The sequence below is a fragment of the Protopterus annectens genome, chromosome 17.part0 (assembly GCF_019279795.1).
Source record: "Protopterus annectens isolate FY-2018-M chromosome 17.part0, PAN1.0, whole genome shotgun sequence".
NCBI lineage: Eukaryota > Metazoa > Chordata > Ceratodontiformes > Protopteridae > Protopterus > Protopterus annectens.
The window spans coordinates 403,041,625-403,065,626 of NC_056751.1; the positions used below are offsets into that span (position 1 = coordinate 403,041,625).

The 24,002-nt window shown below is 39.0% G+C and overlaps 1 protein-coding gene across 1 annotated transcript; it reads right to left on the reverse strand.

The window, feature by feature from the left end:
* Positions 1-22,099: 22,099 nt before the first annotated feature.
* PTH (parathyroid hormone) lies at positions 22,100-23,645 on the reverse strand. Its single transcript, XM_044059050.1, has 2 exons — positions 23,562-23,645; positions 22,100-23,477 (listed from the first exon to the last, which is right to left on the reverse strand). The coding sequence occupies exons 1-2, from the start codon at positions 23,642-23,644 to the stop codon at positions 23,153-23,155; spliced, it is 408 nt and encodes a 135-aa protein (XP_043914985.1). The 5' UTR covers position 23,645; the 3' UTR covers positions 22,100-23,152.
* Between the last annotated feature and the right edge of the window lie 357 nt (positions 23,646-24,002).

Sequence of the window (24,002 nt, forward strand, 5' to 3'; positions counted from 1 at the left end):
TTTTAATGTCAATAGTAAATCATCAGCAAATAACATAATGATATCCAAATTTTTCCATATGCAGACAACTTGCTTATATTCCCAGATTGTTTTCAAAGAGTCAGGAATCTCTGACTTGGGTGAGAGATCTTGTACACAAGCCGGGAGTCCAAGAGAACATTCAGCGGTCTTTTTTGTCTCCTTCACAGAGGATTGTGTTTCTTGGGTGTTAGCTAGACATCTCAGTTCAAAGAGCTTTTCTTCCACAGGAAAAAAATAGATCTTTATCTAGATCTGTTTTTAAGGTTTTTCAATCCGATGTTGGTCACTGTGAGAGAATACCTCAGGATTCTGGGTCTCATGGCACCTATGATTCTCATGATACCCCTGACTAGACTCCACGAGAAAGATGCAGTGGTACCTGAAGTCTCTTTGGTTACAGCATCAACACCTTTTGTCTTTTCAACTCCCAGTGGTGGAGTTTGTCAGAAGAGATATTATTTGGTGGAGACAGCAGATATCCTTAAATTTGGGTGTTCTCTTTTCTCCCCGCTATTAAAAAGCAGTCAGTCACCACAGAAACCTCAGACTTTGCTTGGGGTACAGTTTCAGGTGAGATAAAAGTGCAATGACACTAAGGACAGGGCCAAGCACATACATATAAAAGAGATGCTTTCCCTGATCAAGCCACTTGACTCTCTGAATCATCTTTAGTCCACAAGACATCTTCAAGTTGTTACAGTCAATACCACAGTCATGTGCTACATCATCAAGCAAGGGGCAACCAGGTCATATCCCCTTTGCAGACTACCAATGTTAGCTTTGGATGTAGCATCACAGCAAAGCCTAATTCTACTAGCATCCTACATTCTATTGGAGCAAAGCTGTGTGGAGACAAGCTGATCAGGATAAGGACAGACCCACATGAATGGAAACTAGATCAAGGGTCTTCTAATATTTGATCCATCTTTGGGGAGTTTCTCAAGTAGAGATATTTGCGTCCTCTCTGAATAATCAGTTGGCAAGATTCTGCTTCAGAACTCCATGCAAGAAGGTCTGGAAGACATATGTCATTTCTTTTCCTTGGACAGGAATGTCCTTCTATGCTTTTCACCCTTTCCACTGATAGCCAGTGTATTTCTGAAGATTCAGAAGGAATCCCCCAATATCATTCTGGCCCAGGCAACAATGGTTCTCCCTTCTTTTGGAAATGGTCAGGGGAATCACCACAAGTTTCCTCACAGTCTGGATCTACTCATGCAGGTACATGGGTATTTGATACACCAAAACCCCAATCAACTCAGTTGATTGTCTGGGTGATATTGTCTTAATTCCCTTTAAGTGTCTATTTACTGAGGATGTACAATAGGTACTAATGGAGGCAAGAAAGTCTGCTGCTAAAAATTATATATTAATAAATAGAAAAGGTTTTCTATTTGGTGACAATAATATAACCAACACCCATTCAGGGCTAGTTGTTCTCTGGTTTTACAATATTTGTGTGAGTTACTATACTATGGCATTTCTTACTCTCCATCAAGGTTCATTTAACCATTTTTTCAGAATATCTGCCCATGGATCCTCTTTTTTCAATGCTTTGTCATGTCAAAATGTTTAGAAAGGGGTTTTGCAAATGATACCTCCAAGAAAACCTGGTTGGCCCCTCCTTGAGATCTTAATTTTGTGTTAGAGAACATTTTCTCCATTTGAACAAGATAACCTGGCTGACTTGAGGTTAACTTTAGGTTCTGGCCTCTGCAAGAAGGATGCCTGAATTGACCCTATCTCATTTTCCACAAATACAAGGTTTCTTTGAGAACTAATCTTGCCTTTATGTCTAAAGTGGTATCTCCGTTTACTTTAAGCCAAACTATCCACCTTCCTGTTTTCTTTCCAGAACATAAAAGTGAGGGAATACGGATACTCCATACCTTGGATGTCCAGAGACAACTCATGAACTATCTTGACAGAAATAAATCTTTCAGATCGTTGGCTCAATTGTTTATTTCTTGTGAAGGAAAGAAGAAAGGACATCCTGTTTCAAAAAAGACTGTTTCTAAATGGTTGTTCAAGTCTATCACCTTTTGTTATGCTCACTATAAAAAAATTATTCTAAGTAGGTTCAAAGGACATTCTATCAAGGCCTTGGCTTTATCTATGGCTTTTAGGAAAGGGTTGGATTTCAGAAGTATTGTAGAAGCTGCAGCTTGATCCTCTGTACATACCTTTACAAAGCACTATAAGCTTGATTCCTCCTCTTGGTCTGTGTCAGGTTTTGCTAGGACCATTCCCCAGGGACTCTTCTCCTTCAGCCTCCTAAATGTAGTAAGCTAGGGTAGTCTATCCATATCACCAAGGCTACTGCAGCAGTGATCAGTATGATGAACATAGTACAGTTGTGTAAGCAAAGTTACCATAGCAGTAGATGTTCGAATAATCACTGCTGCAGTAGCAGCTCCCTCCCTCTCTCTCCATTGTTTTTGGTGTGTTGTTTATGTGAGCATGTGAACATGTATTCCTTGTTATTCCTAGTATTGTCCTTTTAGATCTCAGCCTCCCTGTCTGTTGACATGACACATTTGAAGGACTCGTCACCCAAACCTGTCTTTTTAGTCAGCTAAGCTTGATCTGACTGATGGTTTGGGTGCATGGAAGGTGCCCTGAAACTTTGGAAACTGGACAGCTGTTATATACTATGCAGACTATAACCAATACAGCTAAGGCTACAGCAGCAGTGATCATTAGAACACCTAGTGCTATTGTAAGTTTAATTACACAGTTGTATTTTCTCATTTAAGCACTTCCAGACTTTTGCCTGTGACTCTTCCATCTAATATTTGTGGCTCTGAGGAATGGTTTAGGTTTGGTTATTATGTATGAAATGTTGCTAAGGAAAATGGTGAGTCATGTTACACGAGTTGGTTATTTAGTATTTTGTGTCAGTCTGCTTGACTGGATTATGACCATATATACTACTGTATAACTGACTGCCCAGATTTAAATAATTTGCAGAGTAACTGTTTTCCAGTCTAATTCATGCTGCTGCTGCTGTAGTGAAGAATTGTCAGTCTTTTGGCTGACTTCCTCCAAGCTGTTCTTTCTGTTGACAGATTTAATGGTGATTATAATGATTTGGTTTTGGAGGAGTGTTGACCAACTATTTCTACTCTGTCAAATAGCTCAGCAACTTTCTTCTTACTGAGGTACTGAAAGGTGGAGTTGTAAATTATGACCGAGATGAAATAGTTGGTCAATACTCTCAGCCAGTGGAGAAGTCAGGTCTACAAAGCTTGTTAGCCGAATAATCAGCTGAAAATGTCTGATAATTCAGCACTTCATTAAGTAGGCTGTGTGTATGCGACTGTCAGTCTCCTTTGGCCTACAGTCACCTAACCAGACAGTGCTCCTGGGCCTTTACCCAGCTGGATATCATATAAAATAAGTAAATAAAATACAGAATCGACACTTGTGTGACCAATGTAGCGACCAGACTTGATTACAAGCTTGACAGATTATACAAAGTATGAACATTTCAGTCACCAAATGCCAGTGTCTGATGTATTCTGCACATCTTCAAATCAGAATACCACTTTTTGTATTTATTTCTTAAAATTCTGCACTGGTTGTATTTTGAGAAGATGGCTCCTACAAAATAAGCATTTATAGTTTTGGTTCTTTAATAGTGACTTTCAACAAAACGGAACCTTTAATAATCAGAATATATACATAATGGTACCATATCATATCTATACAAATCCTATAATGTAAACCATTACAGAAAGGATATGCACCCCCAACACACAGACACACACACACACACACACACACACACACACACACACACACACACACACACACACACACACACACACACTTTGTAATGCAGTCAACAAAGACCCAAAATGTATCTGCACTATATGCAATTTTGGAAATTAGATCCAAGGGGGAAATACTGAATTATTCAAAGAAGAAACAGTCAGTATTTTATAACATTCAGCTCTTGTTTGTCATACAAGTAAAGGGTTTGAAAGCAAGGAGTAATGCAAAAAAATGTGATGGAATATATTTAGTTATATTTGTTATGGTCAGATGCCTTTAGTTGACATTAAACTTTTAATGTTACACATTTAAATTGCACTATTTTGAGAACTGTGACCTATAGACCTCTGCAGGTCACACCATCTTCAGCCATGCTGATTAGCAGTTCTCTTCTGTTATAACAGTCACCATGAGCCATATTTAAAATGTGACTTCCTGACCCTAAAAGAATGCACCAGGGTCATGACTAAACAGTGCAATAGAGCATTGTATGATACAGACTTGGTTGGCAGGTGTTCTTTTAATTAGTGTTAAGTGTCTGACCAACTACTCTAGTAATTTATTGGAGGGATGAGAGTATTGGCGTGTTTCAGTTTTCTGATAATGGGTTAATTGCCAGAATGACTTGGTATGAGTTAGCATGTAAAATTTGCACATGAGCTGCTATATAGCAGATTTGCTTGCCAGAGGGCACTGACTGGGTAGTGAGACAAAGCTGTGTCTTTCACTGTTGATGAATTTGGTTTGTTTGGGTGCACATGGAATGTTATGGGGGAGGGCTGATGTGGTAAATTGGGTTATATGTGGAATGTGCCCTTGGAAGATGAATGCATGACCTTGGAATGGAAATAGTTTTGTTGGGGTGGGGATCTACAAGTGGCAGTGTTGAGTTGTAGCCATCTCTTGTGTAGTGAGATAGATTTTTATTGGGTTATTGTCTGACATGACAGCTGGTAATATCTCAGTGAATCTCAGAAGGATATCAGGTAAGGGAATGTCATTGCAGAAAAGATTTATGGTGACAAATGACACTTCTTTTCCATGCACTGTAGCTGTTTTACAAGATGCATGTTTGCCTTGTGCTTGTCAGACGTGCACTGCTGGTGTTCTTGTCAAACATAGAAGCACTGGCACATAACCCATCACTATCATCTTTTTCCTTATAGTACACAATATATCCTTGATTGGAGGAATATACACCCATGTAGTGTATGTTTTGTTTATTACTGCACAGTAATTTTTTTGCAGCTTAATGAGTTTCTTGTATAAAATATTATCCTCATTCCTAAATACCTTAGTCATCTAGTAAAAATGTAGACTATTAGAAGAAATATTTAAGATATGGATCTAGAAATAATCATGATTTGTGCTCAGTACACTGTTCCATTTGGGATACGAGACTGCATGAGTACACATATTCATAAGTATATACTTTAATCACTACAAACTGCCTTCCATTAAAGGTAGGCACTATTTTTAAAGTTCAGGTTGGGTTCCCATTCGGTGCCACCTCAAAGCTTTAGTCTAAGAATTGACATAGATAATATAAAGGCCCTACTCATATGACTGCATAGAATGGAATTATTATCAATACCATAGTGGCTTTCTGCAGCTAAAGACAGCTTATGTGAAAGGGCCAACTGACAATGGAAGCATACGATCAGACAGAAAAAAACAAAACAACTGTGTGTAGTCATGAAAGAAAGGCTGAGTCCAAGTGTGGAATTGATTATTTTCATTAAGTAATATTTTCAGTAATAATTGTTTAATAAAACACAAAATGGTGCTTACCTATAATTGCTTGAAGACCCAAACTTTAGCTCACTGTTGCATTTCATCATAGGGCATTACTGTAGGATGGGTGACTACAGAGTGGTCACATTCTTTTTGGCTACCAGTCCATCATCATAGATTCATAGGTTCATAGGTAAGTACTAGGCTAGCTGTCCTGGTGGCCATTTTAAGCTTAGTCAGTTTCCCTTTTGGTGCTCGAATTAATCCATCTCATTTGGTTTGGTTATCATTATATGTTGTACAATGTAGCAGCAAAGTAAAACTACAACAAAGCTGTTAAATACAATATTTTGAACTAGGCATACTTTCATAAAATGACTCTGTTCATGGATAGTGTCAAATAATGGCAGTATCATGTGTAGTGTACTAAAACAATACCTTCAATAGTGCTGTGGGTAACTGGATACATGTCACTACTGGGGACGTACTCATTGCAATTACAAAATGGGAGATATAAAATATATTTTATTTTTCAGTAAAGTGATTTCTTCTTCTTGCATTTGTATGAGTTTTCAGTGGGTGCTGTGCTTCCTTTCTGCACCCTAAGGACATGCTCTCCTTCAAACTGTCCTTGGGTGTGCTTGCATGTGTGAGTGAATGAGAGGATGATGTACATTCTGAGATGGTGATGTCCTAGTTTCTCAGCCTTTCACCCAGAGCAGTAGGCACTGGCTTTCCCATGACCCTGAATTGGATTAAGAGGTTAATTGTAGAATGAGTGAATAAGCTCACTGCTGTGAGGGTGATTTTTGTAAGTCTAATGCATAATAGGTGGAAGCTATTTTTTTTAATGTGGTCACATTGTATACTTATGTGTACACAGATGGATCTAATTGCATGGTAAGTGCTGTCATATTCAAAAGCAAAAGGATCAGAAAGGTTTTTGAGAGTGACTGAGAATTAGTGCAGTGGGCTAGTGCAGAATCCCTTGTATCAAAGGTGCATGGTTCAAATCCTCCACCTCCCTTTTATAGCCTGGTAGTTGGCACAGAGGATTAAGACTGTGAACCAGATAGTGCTTTGGGATAACTTGAAATTTGAAATAGGCTCCACAATGGTCTCGGCCACTGTAAGCCTAAAAACTACATAGGAACCTATAAAAGACTACATTTTATCCATCCTCTGCCAGCTGACCCTCAAGTTCTCTGCTATTAGTCAGCTCCCTTCCATCCAGTGGGTGACAGCTGACTGTGGGTGCCATAATTCAAGCAACCATCAGGGGATTTCTTTACATATTATTGTCAGTTCCACTGCACATATGCAATAGCACCAAAGAGATGGCATGCAACCATGCAATTTAATCACGGCCATGCCCATGGCAAATTGCATCTCTGTACGATCCCTAATCTGCCCTTGTGGATTCTACCATAGACCATTTACCCACTTACTCTCCAACCCTCCCCCTATGAAAAAGCAAACAGGCTTAGGTCCCAACCCTTCCCCTACAAAGAGCTGAGCAGGCTAAAGCCTCTTCGTTCCTGTCCTGCCAGATAGCAGCTCCAACACATGCCTGAACTGCTAGTCTAACTTGGGTTGCTTAAGTCGCAATCAGGGCTTTATCTCTCTGAGCTAGCAAGCTGATAATGAATGGAAGAGTGCATTACTTTAAGTAATAATATTTGTTTAGTTTTCACTTTTCTTTTGAGTGTGGTATTCACTTAGTATGTTAGAAATTTCAGGGGGAAAGCTGCCATCATTTTCTGAGCCGCAAAAAACACATAACTATTATTACCAGAAAGTTCATCTTCCAAACTGTTATATAATATCATAATCGTTATTACTAATGATTGCTTTAAGTAAATAAAACTTTATGAAGATAATGTTGCTAGTATCTAATATCTGTATATATTCACTAAAATTATTAATGTTCATATATTATCTGTGAATGACTGGCTCTATCTATATACCTCTCTCTCTCTCTGTCTGTCTGCCTTTCTAGCTAGGTATTTAGCTATCTGTTCTCACTGAAATGATTAATATTTTTTTTTCTGCAGTATATAATACCTTAGCAACTAGAATTGCCACACATTGAAATGATTTAGACTTTTACTCATGACAGAGACTCTTGCCCAAAATTAAGAAAACATTTTGGTAATTGCCACTAACGTATTCCAGCACTGTGTCTTGTTTGCTAAGTCATAAAAATGTGATTCAGCCTGTGAAGAAAATAAAAACACTGTCATCTGTGTTAGCATGTCTGGCAGGAGATTTGTTTTTATTCTCAGATTAACTTGATTATATGCCAGCATGTCTAATTGTGAAAATGTAATTTTTTTTTAAATGTTGAGTATTTCCCTGTTTATACAAAATGGTTAAAGGATCTGTCAGTGTTTTGATATATTTCTAATTGCACATGTTTGTGAGGGAGGTTCTAAAATACAAACAGTCTGTGGAGAATCAGCTGATCTGTAGGTGATGTCATTAGAATGTTCCTGGTTGCTAGGTGATTATTTGAAAAGGTGATTAACAGGAAAAATAATTTTTTCAAACTACTGATTGTTATTTGTAAAATAACACAGCTGGGACTGTTAACCTGGACTATAAAAGAGACTCCTGAAGTCAGTAAAAGGTCAGTTAAGAGTTGCAGTCAGTTACAGTGCTGTGCAGTAGATACCCAAAAAAGGACTCACCAAAAACTGTAAGCCTGCCTTTGCCTTGCTGCTATGTTTTAGATTAGATCGGGGACCGTATTCTTTAGTTAGATTAGGAAAGTTTAGTTATTTAGATAGAGTTTTTCTAAAATGATGGACTTCTATCCTACAGTTTAATTTTATATTTCTGGTGATTGAATTATTGTATTTATTGAAAGTTATTTCATTACTTTACATTATGGCTGGACAATCAGTGGATTCTATAAAGATTAGAATGTGTTTATACCTGTTTGATACTTCCCAGGTCACCTCAAATGCCTGGCTGCTTTTGGTCATAGCTGTCATTTATTTTGATATTTAATTTTTAATAATTGATCTCCCTTTAAAGGATGTGTAGACATGTCTGACTCTGGTGGCTGCATTTACCATTTGTATTGGGGAGGGGACACAGCTGGAAATCTGTGTCAGGCTTCCCATAAGTGTTTGAGTGTGTGAGATTTTAATTTATTTTGAGTGTGAGTCAGGGGTCTTAAATTGGAACACATTGCTCTGAAGTGTATAGTAAGGGTTATATTTGGGGTGGACAGAGGTATATAGGCCACTCACAGGAAATAGAGCGTGTTCCTGTTGTGCTCTTAAGGGAAATTGTGGAATTTTACTCTTGTGTGGTACTCTGTGCTCTGGTGTTTTCTGTGATGCTCCCACACTGGAGTCAGTAGTGAGGACTGAGACTCCTTAATTACTACTTTAGAATGCCGCGAACTCAAAATGTCAATCGCTCACATGAGCGAATAATCAGGAAGTCGATGTTTTTTTTGGGATTGCAGTACAGTGAAGATCGGAATATTTGCCCTTTCCTCACTGTAGTGCGATCTCAGTGTAGGAATATATATTTAGTGGGGATGTTGGGGGTGCAGCCCCCCACAATAGCGATTTCGAGTTCCTGATTATTCGCTCATGTGAACGTTCGATATTTTGATTTTTCATTGTTCTGACATAGACCTGTAGAAATAACTTAATATGTTGGCTCATGATTAGTAGATGTTTTCCTATAGCCTGTTGTTATGCAGAGTCTTGTGAGAAATAGGAGGATCTGTGAAATGGTTACACTTTATTAAACCTATTATTTTTTGTGAAGTTTTAGGTGAAACAAGGGCAGTAGTGCCCATGAGATGGATTTTTTCCTCATATATATTTTTTTGGTCCCTCCTTTTCTTCATTGGTACCATCCTGGATTCCCAGTGCCCCTATCAATGATGGGTCCAGCAACCCCTGAACTTATTTCAGTACTGCTAAATCCTTAAGGTATCCTGGGGGCTCAGCACATCTTTACATCTGTCCAGGGAAGGTTTTACTGTATTACCTACCCATTTTCCTTCATCCTTGTGGACCTATGGTATGCTTGAACAACAGGCATGCAATGAAGACATGAAGTGTATTATCCCACCTCTGCAGAAGCTCACCCACATCTCCATCCTATTCCCTCCACCAGGGATTGACACAGGACATATCCCCAGGTCTGCAAAACTACCTTGAGATCGTATTGCCCATCCCTCCCTGCCATTCCATCACTCACCTTAGCCACTAATCAAACCCGGGCTGAGTGGGTTGTAGTCAGAGCTTTATCTCTTTATGCCACCAGAGAAGCATTTGATTTGCCTCATATATCAGAGTTTGGTACATGGGACAGCCACGGTGGTGCAGCGGTTAGCATTGCCACCTCACAGCAAGAGGTTCTCTGGTTCAATTCTCGGCTGGGGTGCCTTCTGTGTGGAGTCTTCATGTCCTCCCTGTGGTTGCGTGGGTTTCCGGTGCTCCGGTTTCCTCCCACATCCCAAAGACATGCAGTAGGTGGATTGGACACTCTAAATTGGCCCTAGGTGTGAGTGTGTGTGTGTGTGTGTGTGTGTGTGTGTGTGTGTGTGTGTGTGCCTTCTGTGGAAGGTTGAGTGCCGGACTGGCAACTCAACACCATAAAACTCCACTACCAATCATGAGTGGACAGATGATCCGCTGTGGTGACCCCTGACCGGGAAAAGCCAGAAGAAGAAGAAGATCAGAGTTTGGTACATAATGTGAAGTTTTATGAGAAAAGCAGAACATTTGAAAAATTAATAGTTGGTATAATTGTAAGGCAGCTTTAGGGACAATGGTGCATAGGAGTTTTTTTCTTTTTAACACCTGAGTTTAGTAATTTCCTTGAGTTTGAATAATACTGTGTTACCCCTGGGAAGAGTTATCCTTGCTGATTCAGTGGTCTCAGTAAAACAATGACTATGTCAAGCCACTCTGTAACGAGAATCAATGTCAGTGGCTCAAAAGGTAGCACACTCATCTTTAACACTGGAAGATCAGAAGGTCTGTTGGCTCTATTTGCACAAGAGGTGCATTAGCTCTTTTTACAATACTAATACTGCAGTGTAGCATGGGGGCATACCTCTCAAACTCTTAGAGAAAGAAATCTGGACAAATCCATAAATAATGAGGAGACAAAGGCCCAAAAGTAGGGACAATTTTTAAATGTTGCTCTTATAAACTTTAGAAATCTGATAGAATAACTGGTTTTGTCTTAGCATGAATTTTCTTAAGGGCATGAATTGTGAAACTCAAAATATCTGTCATTATTTTCTTACTTCAGTCTTTAATGACTTGCTAATGATTTGCTAAAAAGACACAGTTTTATGAAAAATGGGCCAAAAATATGAGGCAAACATCTGGACATTCTGTGAAAATCTATACATTTGAGTGGTATGATGGGGGGGTGTTATATTTCCTGAATGTAATGTTCTTCATTTGAAAAGTTAATTTGAGCTCCTATCTGCCTGAATTGGTGTTTATTCATGTAGACATAAATGGTTCCAAAACAGTAGAGATACTTTATGTATATGTTCCCATATAGACATTTTATTTACATATTTATATTGTATTTACATTCAATTATCCTTATCTGTTATATATATATATATATATTATATATATATATATATATATATATATATATATATATATATAAATACATACATATAATTTAATACATATTATCCTCCACCCTTTCTAACATTGCAGTCTGCTCAGTGTGTTTAGTTCATCCATTTTTTATTAAAAAACAAATCTTCCTTTCCAAATAACTCACATGGCAGAACAAATATTCTGTCTCCCTTATCCCACAACTGTCAATCTAATTTTCCTATAATCCAAATACATATTACATTAATGGCAAAGTTTTCTAAATATTTTTTAGCTATGATAGGTCATAAATATGAAACTCAGCATAAAAATAACAAATGTCCTGAGGTTTTAGGACCAAAAATATTTCAGACATTTCATTTAATGGTCGCATAAAACAGTTATTTTGTAAGTGAAACACCTAAATGTTATATGAAATAGCGTAAACAACTCCAACACTACAAGAATAAGCTTATTTTGGCAAAAAAAGTGAAATTTTGTCCTTTGCACTGGTCATGGGTATCTTTTGCCCTGAAAATCATACCTTTGTACAAAAAATGATCCGCTTCAGGCATTTGAAAAGGTGGCAACAATAGTAATGCTGCAGGGGGGATAGGCAATGGGTCCCCATATGGAGGAGGCACAGATGAAGCAGGATCCATCTGAAGAGGATATCAGATATGTTAAAAAATGGTATTCTGGGAGACTCACAGAAAACAGAGAGCAAGATGATGTTGTCATTCCAGAAGAAAATGATCTAAGAGAAGACCTGCTAGATTTAATAGAGGTGGGCAGACATGTTAAGACAGAGGAAAGAAATGGTAGAAGATTGGTAAATCAGATGAACACAGTAATCTGGGCTATTAAGAGGAATTCATGTGATATAAAAGAAGTAAGTAGAAATTATTACTTTGCAGCTAAACTAATGATGGATAAAGTGTTACCACAAAAATATAGGATAACAAAGAAAAATAATGGAGCAAGTCGAATGTCACCATGGAAACATCGAACAGAAAAAAACTATAAATCTTTTAAGAGATGAAGAATCACTATTAGAAGAATGTAGAAAAAAGGAACAGACAATTAAAATATTTAGAAAGATCTGGCAAAAGCAATGCAAAGTATCACATCCAAACATAGTGAAAGTTTTAAAGCTTGAGGAGAAGAAGTCTAAGATGATATCTTTGCTTAGATTAGCAGAAGCATTATGGAACAAAGCAAGAATGAAAAACAAAACAGAAGTAAACAAAAATCAGACAGCAACTGAAGTGCCAAAAAACAAGAGAAATGGTACAAAGAAAAAGGATCCGCAGAGAAGGAAATAATTGGAAAGTTCACAAATATAGTGGCAAGTATAGAGATCTTCTGAACCAACCTCATATTGACAAAGATTTCATGCAGGAATGATTAAGAAGTGAAATGAAACCAGAAGATGAAATGCTATTAATGGCAGGCTAAGACAGTGTACACATTGGCTTACAAAGTCCATTGAGAAAGTGGCAGAAGCAGACAAATGCATCTCCTGTAAAACAGAACTGGAAACAGCTACACATCTCATTGTTGGGTGTGATGCATGGCTAAGGATCTGTGATAATGTGGCAACACTGTTGTGCTGGGGATTGTGCTAACACTACAATACAGAAGTAGCTGAGAAGCATTGAAGACATGAGCCACAAAGCATTATCAAACAATGATGATGTTTATATCACATGGGATCACCCATTAGCAACAGTTCAAAAAGTAGATGCAAGAAAATGAGATATTGTAGTCTTTGAAAAATGTCTTTGAAACAAAAACACAAAAGTAACATTGAATATTGAAATTGCTGCACATGGGGTTTATAGTGTCTTATGTACTAAAAGACATACAATCTTATAATACCTAGATTTGCAAGCAAAATAAGAGCAATGTGGGAAAAAGGATACCCAGACAGTTGTAATAGTAGGAACAACTAATAATAAAAAAAAAGCATTTCTAGTCATACTTAAATATGTTTCCAACACATGTAGCCCGGTATGAATGCCAGAAGGAGGCCATTCTGGGCAAGATATTAATGCTGAGAATAGAACTCTTGGCTAACATTAAAGAATGCAACAATACTTATTTCATGAACTTTAATTTTTTCCTGAGTTAGGAAAGGGGTTCATTTCTATCAAGGTACATGAAAAATATAAGCAATTGGGGGAGCTAACCAAGAGGGGTCATCACTGAGGCAAACATTAAAAGTGGTTTGACTTTTTTTTTTTCTCAATTTCCCCTGCCTTTGCTACAGATACAGACACATACACCAGGAAAGGTGCTGGAGTACATGAAATAGGCTGAACATAGAGGATGTTTCTCTAATTTCTGCAAGGGGGATTCCCCTCCAAGAAGCCCATCACTTCCTCTTGCAGCATGAGAGAGAGTTCCCCTGAATCCACCAGGGAAATCACACCACCCTCTGTCCCTCCCTCTGAGTGCATGCAAAGCCACCCCTCTCCCTGGGAAAGGGAAGTGAGCCATATGAAATTCACTCTTGCCCCTCCCTGTCTGGCTTCTTCACTATCAGGGCTTTCGACGACTGACAGCTTATGATTTCCTTTGCTGAGCTGATAAATTCCCTTTGGGGGAAAAAACTTCCATTGTCTTAATTTTGTTGATGTTTTATTACTTTCCTGTTCAGGAAAGTTATTTTAAAGCTAGGAGTATTGTGTTTTAATGGACTGTCTCGAGACTGTAATGTACTTTTAAATACTCATTTTTTCTGTCATTTTAAAAGTGGTATAAAGTAACTGAAAACTTTTTTTTCCTGTGGATAAATTGTGTTTATTTTATTTTTGTGGGGCTGACATACTGTTTGAAAATGCTTTTTATTGTCTAAAAAAAGGTAACTTTTGTGGAGTGGCATTCTTTACTGGAAATTCCTGCTTGTCTTCCTGGGGAAAAAGGCATAATTTTCGACTTGACCATGCAACAAACACCAGTCCCACACTTGGTCCTTATTCCAGCCACAAACAGAAAGAAATAAGCAAACATTCTTTGCCACCACACCAGGCTAGCAATTTGCTTCAGCGCAGGAGGGTGACTCTGTTGTGGCCATTTGTTGTACTTCAGGCCACTTATCTTTTACCCTGGATCCCTGTGGTGTAATACCTACAGCCACTATGGTCTGGGGGTTAGCCATGTCCTCTGTAACTGTTGGGATCCCCTCAGTGGGCAAGTGAGATCCACTCTTATTGGTCATATTAGAAGGAACAGGGAAGGTTTCCCTGTTGTGTCAGAATGAAGGTTTCCCTGTTGTGTCAGAATGATCTGTCCAACCCCAGGAAAGCTGCTGCTGCTATTAGGCCCCATTTTTCCTCTCAAAAAGAAACAGAAAGCCAAGCATCTATCTACTGTGCCTAACTTTTCTTTGGATAAGAGTAGTTTACTAGGCCAGGATTTATTTCAGGCAACTAATCCTTCCTGTAAAATAGTTTCTAGTAAAAGAAAGAAGGATTCCTATTTTCCTGAAGAGATTCAAGATACTGAATCTGAGCAGGAAGATGGAGGGATGGATACAGTTTTTTTTTCCTCAGATTTTTGATTCAGACTAAGAGGAAGGCTCAGTTTCTGATTCTGCTGTGGGGGGGGGGGGTTCACATTCTCTGAGACTGTAGCTAGAATGTAACAGTGTTTTCACTGGGAGAACACTAAGGTCTCAGTCCCTCAGAAAATACTATAAGTTGTTACAGAAGGATTTTCAATAACCTACACCAATTCCTTATGTTCCCTCTTTACAGGATGTGTGTGTTTTGCTGCCTGCAGTTTTTGTGATAGCCAGCTGTCCCTAAAAAGATAGATAGGATGGATAAAGCTCCTCAGTGTTTTTTAAAACATTATTTCCATGCCTGACCCAGCAGCTATAGCTTTAGTTGACTCCATTGCTGCTAAGCATTTAGTTAATTTCAATTTTACTCTTTCTGATAAGGCTGGGAAAACTGTATACTTTAATTTTCAGAATTTTGAATTGTCAGGCTCATATATTAAAGTTTGTTCTGATAAATTGTGAAAGCATGAGGAATGTTTTATGTGCAGTTTCTTCTTATGAAGAAAAAACTGCTTTAAATAACTTAGTTCCTTCTATTGCACAAGTCACTCACTACTAATTTTTACAGTGAGTGTGTGGATGAACATCTTGATACTTCTTCCAGGGCTATGGCCACTGGTACTGTTTTAAGGAGTTTTGAATGGCTGCATTCCCAGAACTTTCCAGGTGATGTTTAAATGAGATTTTAAGTTCTTCCTTGGATAGAGATTTAGTGTTTGGTCCCTCTGCTGCAGCAGTGATCATAAATTGTGATGAAATTGGAAAAACTGATCCAGTAAATCCCTAAGATTATTCAGCAGTCCTTTTCCAAAATTTTCCAAGGGATTTCTAGCTCCTTATCCAGTTTTGGAAAAAAAACAGAATGAACAGTCTCAACAAAATACAGTTAAACAGACATTTAAGTAGAAATGGAAAGGGGGTTATAGACCAGTGATCTAAGAAACCAACTCTCATTGTATCTGCAAAGTTAAAGAAATCAATATCTGTTTTATGTTCTTCTCTTTTTAAGTAAACATTCCCTCTCTTGTCTTACCTTTAATTTTCCAGAATGTGTCATCTCTTTACACAGTTGGATGTTTTTGTCAAATTCCTCCCCTCTTTTAGTATATCACAGTTTAGAACAAAGAGTTACACTTTTTTGATTTTTCAATATAAAAAAGTTAACTCTAAAAACATTAAAAAAGCACAAAAAAATGTTTTTGTAGTGGGGCAAATCTCTCTGTATACTCATAAAATCATCCAAGGCCAACTTTGAGAAAAAAATTGCCATAGATTCAAAAGACAATCATAAGGCCTTCTTCAGCTATGTCAGAAACCTGGGTGGAAACTCCCAGATATGCTCAGAATTAGTCCAAAATGATACAAAAATCACTGAACCCACAGACATTGCCAACATACTGGCAGACAGGTTCAGCGCAAACTTCACCCCCCTCTCCCCCCCAAAAGGAGAGATAACTATCCCAACAGAGTGTAGCCTCCCAGACATCTCAAATGCGCAGGTGAAAGCTGCTCTCTAAAGCTAAAAACACAGCATCAATGGGACCGGATGGTGTCCCCGGCTGTGTGCTACATGAACTCAATGAAGAACTAAACCCGCACATAAGGCAGCTGTTTAATCTTAGCCTTACCACAGGACATGTGCCCAAGGAGTGGCGTACGGCAACTGTGGTCCCACTCCACAAAGGCGGTGCCTCTACGGACCCTGGTAATTACTGCCCCATAAGCTTAACAAGCCTGGTCTGCAAAGCTATGGAGAGGATCATAATGGAACTCATAAACAAGGACATAGGGGACTTGCAGACCTTGGACCCAACCCAGTTTGGCTTTGTCAAGGGCAGATCTTGCCTTTTGAACTTGGTCAACTTCTTCGAAACAGTTACCAAGGCCATTGATGAGGGAAAGGCAGTCCATACAGCCTACCTTGACCTTGCAAAAGCTTTCGACACAATACCCCACTCAGGTATCATAGAGAAACTTATCAGCTTAAATGTAAACCCATATGTCACAAGATGGGTTGCAAACTGGCTAAAGGACAGAACCCACAGGGTTAGAGTTGCTGGAGCCATGTCAGACTCCAAGCCGGTTACAAGTGGTGTCCCACAGGGCTCAGTCCTTGGCCCCCTATTGTTCGGCATCTACTTCTCAGAAGTACAGGCAAACATAGGAGGACTATGGCTGACAAAGTTTGTGGATGACTGCAGACTGGGTGCCATAGTGGATAGTACATCGGACACAGACATCCTTCACGTTGCTAAAGTGGTTCAAAAAACCTTCTACATTGCCCATCTGATCATGAAGGGATTCACATCCAGATCAAGTGAGGTCATTGTTCCCCTGTACTCTTCACTTATCAGACCAATGATAGAGTACAATGCCCCATTCGGGATGTATCTCACCCGACACCTGCAGCAATTGGAGAGACCCCAAAAGTTCCTCACCAAAAGGATAAAGGGACTCCAAAACCTGTCATATACTGCCAGACTGAAGAAACTCCAACTCTGTTCAGTTGCATACCGTCTGCTCAGAGGTGACCTGTGCCTGACATACAAGGCCATGACCAACCCGGAATTAATGGACATGCTCCACCTCAAAAATCCAAATCCACCAGAACCACTAGAGCAAGTGACTTAAACCTTAGCACGGATATAAATAGGACGTGCTGGAGGGATAGATTTATCACCCAGAGACTCCCCATGCTGTGGAATAAAATCCCGGTCCATGTGAGGCAGAGCACCTCGCTGGCTCTGTTCAAGAGAAATCTTGACCGGTGGATGGGAGATCGTAGGTTTACCCCGGGAATCATCTCTGTGTCACTGCTGGACAGAGGCACAACAAACTAATGGGCACATTATTTCTAACATAAGGGGTGGCGTAAGCCACATAACTTTGGGCTAGGCTTATAAATGCCTTAGGGCAGATAGCCTAGTATAAACCTATGAACCTATGAGGTTCTTGGCTTAACATCCCACCCCCTTTAACTTACATATACCAAGTCTTAGGTCACATTACATTAGCACAAAGTGAAAACATTTGAAAGTGTATTGCCATCTTGTACAATGCAAGTAACTGCAGCGAAAGGAATCTCGATGTAAAAATGTCAATGAAAAGCTGCTTGGATAAGCAAGCCTCAATAAGGTACATGTATTATATACTGATAATATCTGCATTAATTATAACAACAAAAACATCTTCAGATGAATTTGCCCTTTTGTTTAACCTATGTAAACATGCATTGTTATTACCCTGTAGCTACTTTTTTCTAATTTCACACCCAAAACAATTAAGCATCATAATCGTTTTAGAAAAACACCCAGAATTTGTAGCTCCTTATTGCCACACATGATTGCTATCCCTGAACATGTCTGTTCTAAAATTCCACATGGCCCCCACTAATGGATAATGTCTCATGCTGTGATCATTGCTGTTCATTTAAGAAATCGATACCAAAGAAACAAATTGTCTGCATGAATTTTTGTCACCAATGTAATGACACCAATATATTGATATTAGTTTATATATTTTCAGTCTTAGTGCCCAGACTGAAACATTTTCCTTTCTTCATTTTAGCGTCACACACATTTTTGTGCTATATTATTTTTTGTGCTTTCTATATACTAACTATCAACCTGTTTGAATATATTGTGCATCCACATTCTTAATCGTTTGACTGGCTCTGGAAAAGCGTAGGGGAGTCACCTTGGTGCCTTGGCTATATTTCCCCTAGTCAATATGAATACTCTCTTGAGTCTGCCATGAAAATAGGTCAGAGGCCTAATAGGACTATGCCAGCCAATAAAATATAAATGAATAAATGCTGAAATCCCATGTTTTCAGAAGTTTAGTAATGTTGTTTTCACCTGAGCCTTTTGTGATTGAGCAATACTGCTTGTATGTAAGCTAAGATGCTTTGCCAGAGATGGCCTGCACCTGTCGCCCTTAGGATTCTGGATACTGGCTAAGGCTCTTGCCACCCCTATAGTGCCTTTTTTAGGCAAGGGTCAAATGACAAATTCACCACTGTAACAGGTACAAGCAAGCAAAATCTGAGGGTAATGCTACTCAATGCTAGAAGTCTAAACCTCAAAATGCATTCACTCGAGGCACTCCTTAAAATGGAGAACATCAACATATGTGCAGTGACAGAGACCTGGTTCAAGGCTCCAGAGAGCACCCCTGCATTACCAGGCTATAATTCATACCACACCTTTCGGCCACCTAACCTGGACTGAAACACTAAAGGTGGAGGCGTGTCCATATTCATTAAGGATATCCACACCTCCAGGCTAGTTGCTCAGCATAATGCATCTGAGATTATACAAGTGCAACTAACTCTGGGCAAGACCACAATCCAAATTGTAACTTGCTACAGATCCCCCACCATGCCCCAGGATTCCCACTCCTCATTTCTTGATACACTGGAAAATATTAGGGTACAACCCAACATCCTAATAATGCGCGATTTCAACTACCCCATCATTAACTGGGAAAACTACTCGTGTACCAACTCTTTTGCTCAACATTTTCTGGAATTCATAAATTTCTGTCTCCTTGGATCAACTTATCCACACCCTCACCAGGGGCAGCAATATCCTAGACCTGGTCATTACCAACATGGGTGACCGGTGTTCCACACCAGGAGTCAATTCCTCATTGGTCAGATCTGACCACAAGCTAATCAGCGTAGACATTCACATCCCAACCCCACCCCCCCTATAAGGGAAGCCACCGTAAACAATTTCTCCAAAGCCAACTTCACACTTCTTAAGACAGAAGTGGCAAACTTCATGACACCCATGTAGACGGACAATAGAGGTACGACTGCTGAATCCTACACAAATGCACTTTATAATCACTTACACGAGTGCATGGATTGTGCTATCCCTAACAGAACCAAGATGCTATCTTCCAAAAAAAGGAAGCCAATCTGGTGGTCCCCTGCCATAAACAAACTCTACAACAGAAGAAAGAAACTGTTGCAAAAAAGAGAAAAATCCCATTACTGGAAGAACTCCCTGGTCAGCCTCAGTAGGAAGCTGAGATCCCTCATAAAATCCTTCAAAGATAGTTTTGAAAACAAAATCGCCACTGATTCTAAAGACAACCTCAAAGCATTCTATAGCTATGTCAAGAATCTCAATGGCAACACTCAGATCTGCTCTGCGTTACAGCACAGTGGCACTAAATATACAGAACCAACTGATATTGCCAACATCCTGGCAGATAGGTTCAGTGCTAACCTTACCTCCCCACCCCCTAAAGGACCCATCTCTATACCGGACGAATGCAAAGTTTCTGTAATCACGACTGCACAGGTAAAAACCACACTCTCCAATGCCAAGAACATAGCATCCATGGGACCTGACAACATCCCAGGCTGCGTTCTACATGAGCTACAGAATGAACTGGCACCCCACCTAAGCACCATGTTCAATCATAGCCTCACCTCAGGCTTTGTGCCCTCTGAATGGTGCACAGTGATGGTTATCCCACTCCACAAAGGAGGAGCCACCATGGACCCTGGGAATTACCTTCCCATTAGCCTAATGAGCCTAGTCTGCAAGGCCATGGAATGTATCATCATGGAACTTATATACAAAGACATTGGTAAGCTCCAAACTCTGGACCCCACCCAGTTCAGGTTTGTAAAAGACAGATCATGTCTCCTAAACCTGATTGACTTCTTTGAAGCAGTCACCAAACCCGTAGACGAGGGTAAGGTGGTTCACACAGCCTATCTAGATCTTGCCAAGGCTTTTGACACCATCCCCCACTCTGGAATCATAGATAAACTCACTAAATAGGTATAAATCCCTATGTCACAAGATGGGTTGCCAACTGGCTCACTGACAGAACCCACACTGTGAAAGTAGCAGACTCCAAATCCAACTTCAGACCAGTGACAAGTGGAGTACCACAGGGTTCAGTCCTGGGTCCTCTCCTGTTTGGTATCTACTTTTCTGAAGTACAGGCTAACACAGAAGGTCTTTGGCTAACTAAGTTTGCAGATGACTGCAAACTAGGAGCCATAATTGAAACTCCTAACGATGTGGACATCCTACAAAAGGGCCTCACTGAGACAGATGCCTGGTGTCAAAGCCATGGCCTCAAGCTCAATGCCAAAAAGTGCATTGTCATCCCCTTTGGTAAAAACGCTATACCCATGAGCTATCACATAGGTGGTAGTCTACTTAACACCAAAAGTGTGATAAGAGACCTTGGGACACAGGTGGATAGTAGTCTCTCCTTTGATAATCCCATCACCACAGTAGTCAGAAAATCCTTCTACATGGCACACCTCATCACAAAAGATTTCTTATCCAGGAAAAAAGAGGTCATTGTTCCCCTCTACTTGTCACTCATTAGACCCATTATGGAGTACAATGCCCCTTTTGGTATGTAACTCATAAGACATCTACAACAACTGGAAAGGCTACAGAAATACCTCACAAAGAGGATTACCGGCCTCAAATAGATGCCCTACACAGACCGTCTCAAAAAACTCCAGCTTTACTGCATCGCCTACTCAGAGGCAATCTCTGCCTAACATACAAAGCTATGTCAAACCCAGAGCTGTTGGACATGCTCCACTTAAAGAAATCTCAATCCCTCAGAGCTACACACCTTGTTGCCACAATAAACAGAACATGCTGGAGGATAAATTTCTATCCCAGAGACTTCCCATACTCCGGAACAAAGTACCTATCTATATCAAACAAAGCTCCTCATTAGTACGCTAAGAAAAATCTTGATGATTCGATGGGAATCACCTCTGTGGCTCTGCTCAACAGGGGCACAGGAAAATAATTTTCTTGGGTGGCGAAAGCCAGGGTACCTTTTTGGCTAGGCTTGTATAGGCCCTAGGGCCGATAGCCTAGTACCTACCTATGAACCTATGAATCTAAGTAACCTTCTGCAATTGAGCTGAAATACTATAGTCCCAGGATGAAATAACTGGGGAAGCAATGTTAACATCACTGAGTTTTGTTGCATGCTAAATCCCTTATGAAATTTCTGCCTTAATACCTGAAAATCACAGTACTGGCTTGTAGCCTTTGCTAGGTAGTACAGTCGCATGTAGCAGTTATATGTCTCCAGGCATTTATTTTTGCATTTTCTGATAACAGCTAGTGGTTATCAACAAAATGATTTCCATTTTCTTATGATTGTTTCACCCCTGTTTGCATGCAAATGTCAAAATTATTTTTTGCTGTGATAATGTAAGACACACTGCACTTGTAATAACATTTCAACAGTTTAGGAGGTCTTTATTTTTATTTTGTTAAAAATATACATTTCTGTGATTAATGTATAAAACCTTTTTGTTTTACAAAAATAAAGACTGGAGAGCATAAATTAAATATAAATAATTTCAAATGATCTATTAAAAAGCAAAAATTATAAAATAAGATAAGGTGCAGTAACTTTTGTTGTCATTCTTATCCTGTTTGCACTTTTTGTTTTCCACATTTAATGTTTAACATTTTGAATACTCTTAAAGGCTAGATGATGTTAGCTAATACTAGATTTTATACACTTAGTTGCTAAAGAATCTAGAAAAATATATTTTTTTGCTATTAAAGTGCAAACAAACGCAGAAATCAATGTAACACTTCACAAATCCTTACAACTTTACTTACAAAGTGGCTTTATAATGATGCAATGTATGTTGAAGGGCGAAGCTTGTAAATGCTCAGCCCAAGTTACATGCCCATCTTGAGGGATATCAAAACCTGTCAAATATATTTAGAAAGTGTGGCAAAGCTTAAAAAGGCCCTTTAGGGTTGTTAGCCTAGTAATTACCTATGGAACTACGAATCTATATGTGGATAAGAAAATGTCCAAAGGAAAGACATTAATGTAAATTGATTCATTAGTCCATGCGTACTCAACTGATGTAAAAGTCCAGGGGCCAGTCTTTCTAAAGAGAATATCCTATATCCTGCTGATTGTCAGACGTATTCCACATATAAAACAATAATGTGAAAGCTGACACTTACCTGAAGATATGCATTATTTACCCATTTGGCTTTGAACATGTGTATAGAATGTTATTGTCAAATTAACTTCCCGATAAGAAAATTATCATGTAAAGCTACAGTGTGGAGTTGTACTTGCTAATACTGTTCTGCATAAAACTAATAAATAGTAGGCTATATTAATCACTTGTTATTATAGTGTGCACTGCTTTCTTGTTACAGGTGTATCTGCAGGCACATTTTGCGTGTCTGCAGAGGGATTAGTGGTTTGCACTACACCTAACATTTAAGACCAAACCTTTAAAACAATAAGACATGTAGTCAATTGCTTTTCCTAGGCTTTAGGTCACATTTGCTTGCTTCAGAAAACAGATGATTTAATCTATCTGCCCTGAAAGAAATAGCAGCAGTAAAAATTTACTGGCATTTCACACTTTAGCTACACTTTGAAATTCAGAACCATGACAATGATAATAATTTCATGTTACTGTGTTTCTTGCTGTGCTAGGTTTTAGAGCTTCTATCTGTGTCAAAAGGCCTGCTGATTCCCGATCCATTGCATTTTCTGGAAAGTGAATATGTCTCAGGCCTCTGCTCTTGTTCTGTTCTGTTCTTTCCTCAATGGTTCTGTCATGCTGGCTTTTGCTTTTTTCTCCTGTATCATCTGGTGATATGGCTGCCAGGTCTCCCACAAAGGCCGTATGAACATCTTTTAATTTCATTTGGAGCCAGTCCTGTCTTGCCAGAAGGTGCTTATGTTCACCAAAATTGTGCATCAGCTGCATTTCACTTATGGCTCTTTTCCTAAAAATTGGATTTACAATTAATCAGTTTTAATTCAGAAGTAAAATACAACTGCATTTTGAAAAATGCTTCATGAAGTCCTACCTTAACGGCTTCCCGTCTGATTTTAGTAGGAAGCAAGCAAAGTGAAAAAGTAGAACAAAGGCAGTACTTGAGATGTAGACCATTTTACTGACCTAGAGAAAGCAGGAAAAAAGCAAGGAGACACTTATTTAGGTGTAACCAGAATCACTTTGTTGACATCATTCATATAGTAAGGTATTTTAATAGACAAACTTTTTTTATTTTTAATCCAGTTAATCACATGCTTTTAGAACTTAAGCTATTTAATTAACTGTATAAAGAATAAAAGAGTTTTACATCCTACAAATTAACATGTGTCATTGTAACCCTTTACCTTTGCAGTATTAGAATGCTTTGAAAGTTGGTCATTTCCACATTTCCAAATACCCACACACTATTCTTCCTCTGCATATTAGACCACTGTCCACTGATACCCACAACATTCTTAATATGGATAAATAT

What these genes read in the sequence shown, in the direction of transcription:
- PTH (XM_044059050.1), bottom strand. Translation starts at nt 23,644, where the DNA reads ATGGTCTACATCTCAAGTACTGCCTTTGTTCTACTTTTTCACTTTGCT. An exon ending in TCAGACGGGAAGCCGTTAAG is followed by an intron (nt 23,478 to 23,561) that starts GTAGGACTTCAT and finishes TCCAATTTTTAG; the next exon opens with GAAAAGAGCCATAAGTGAAA.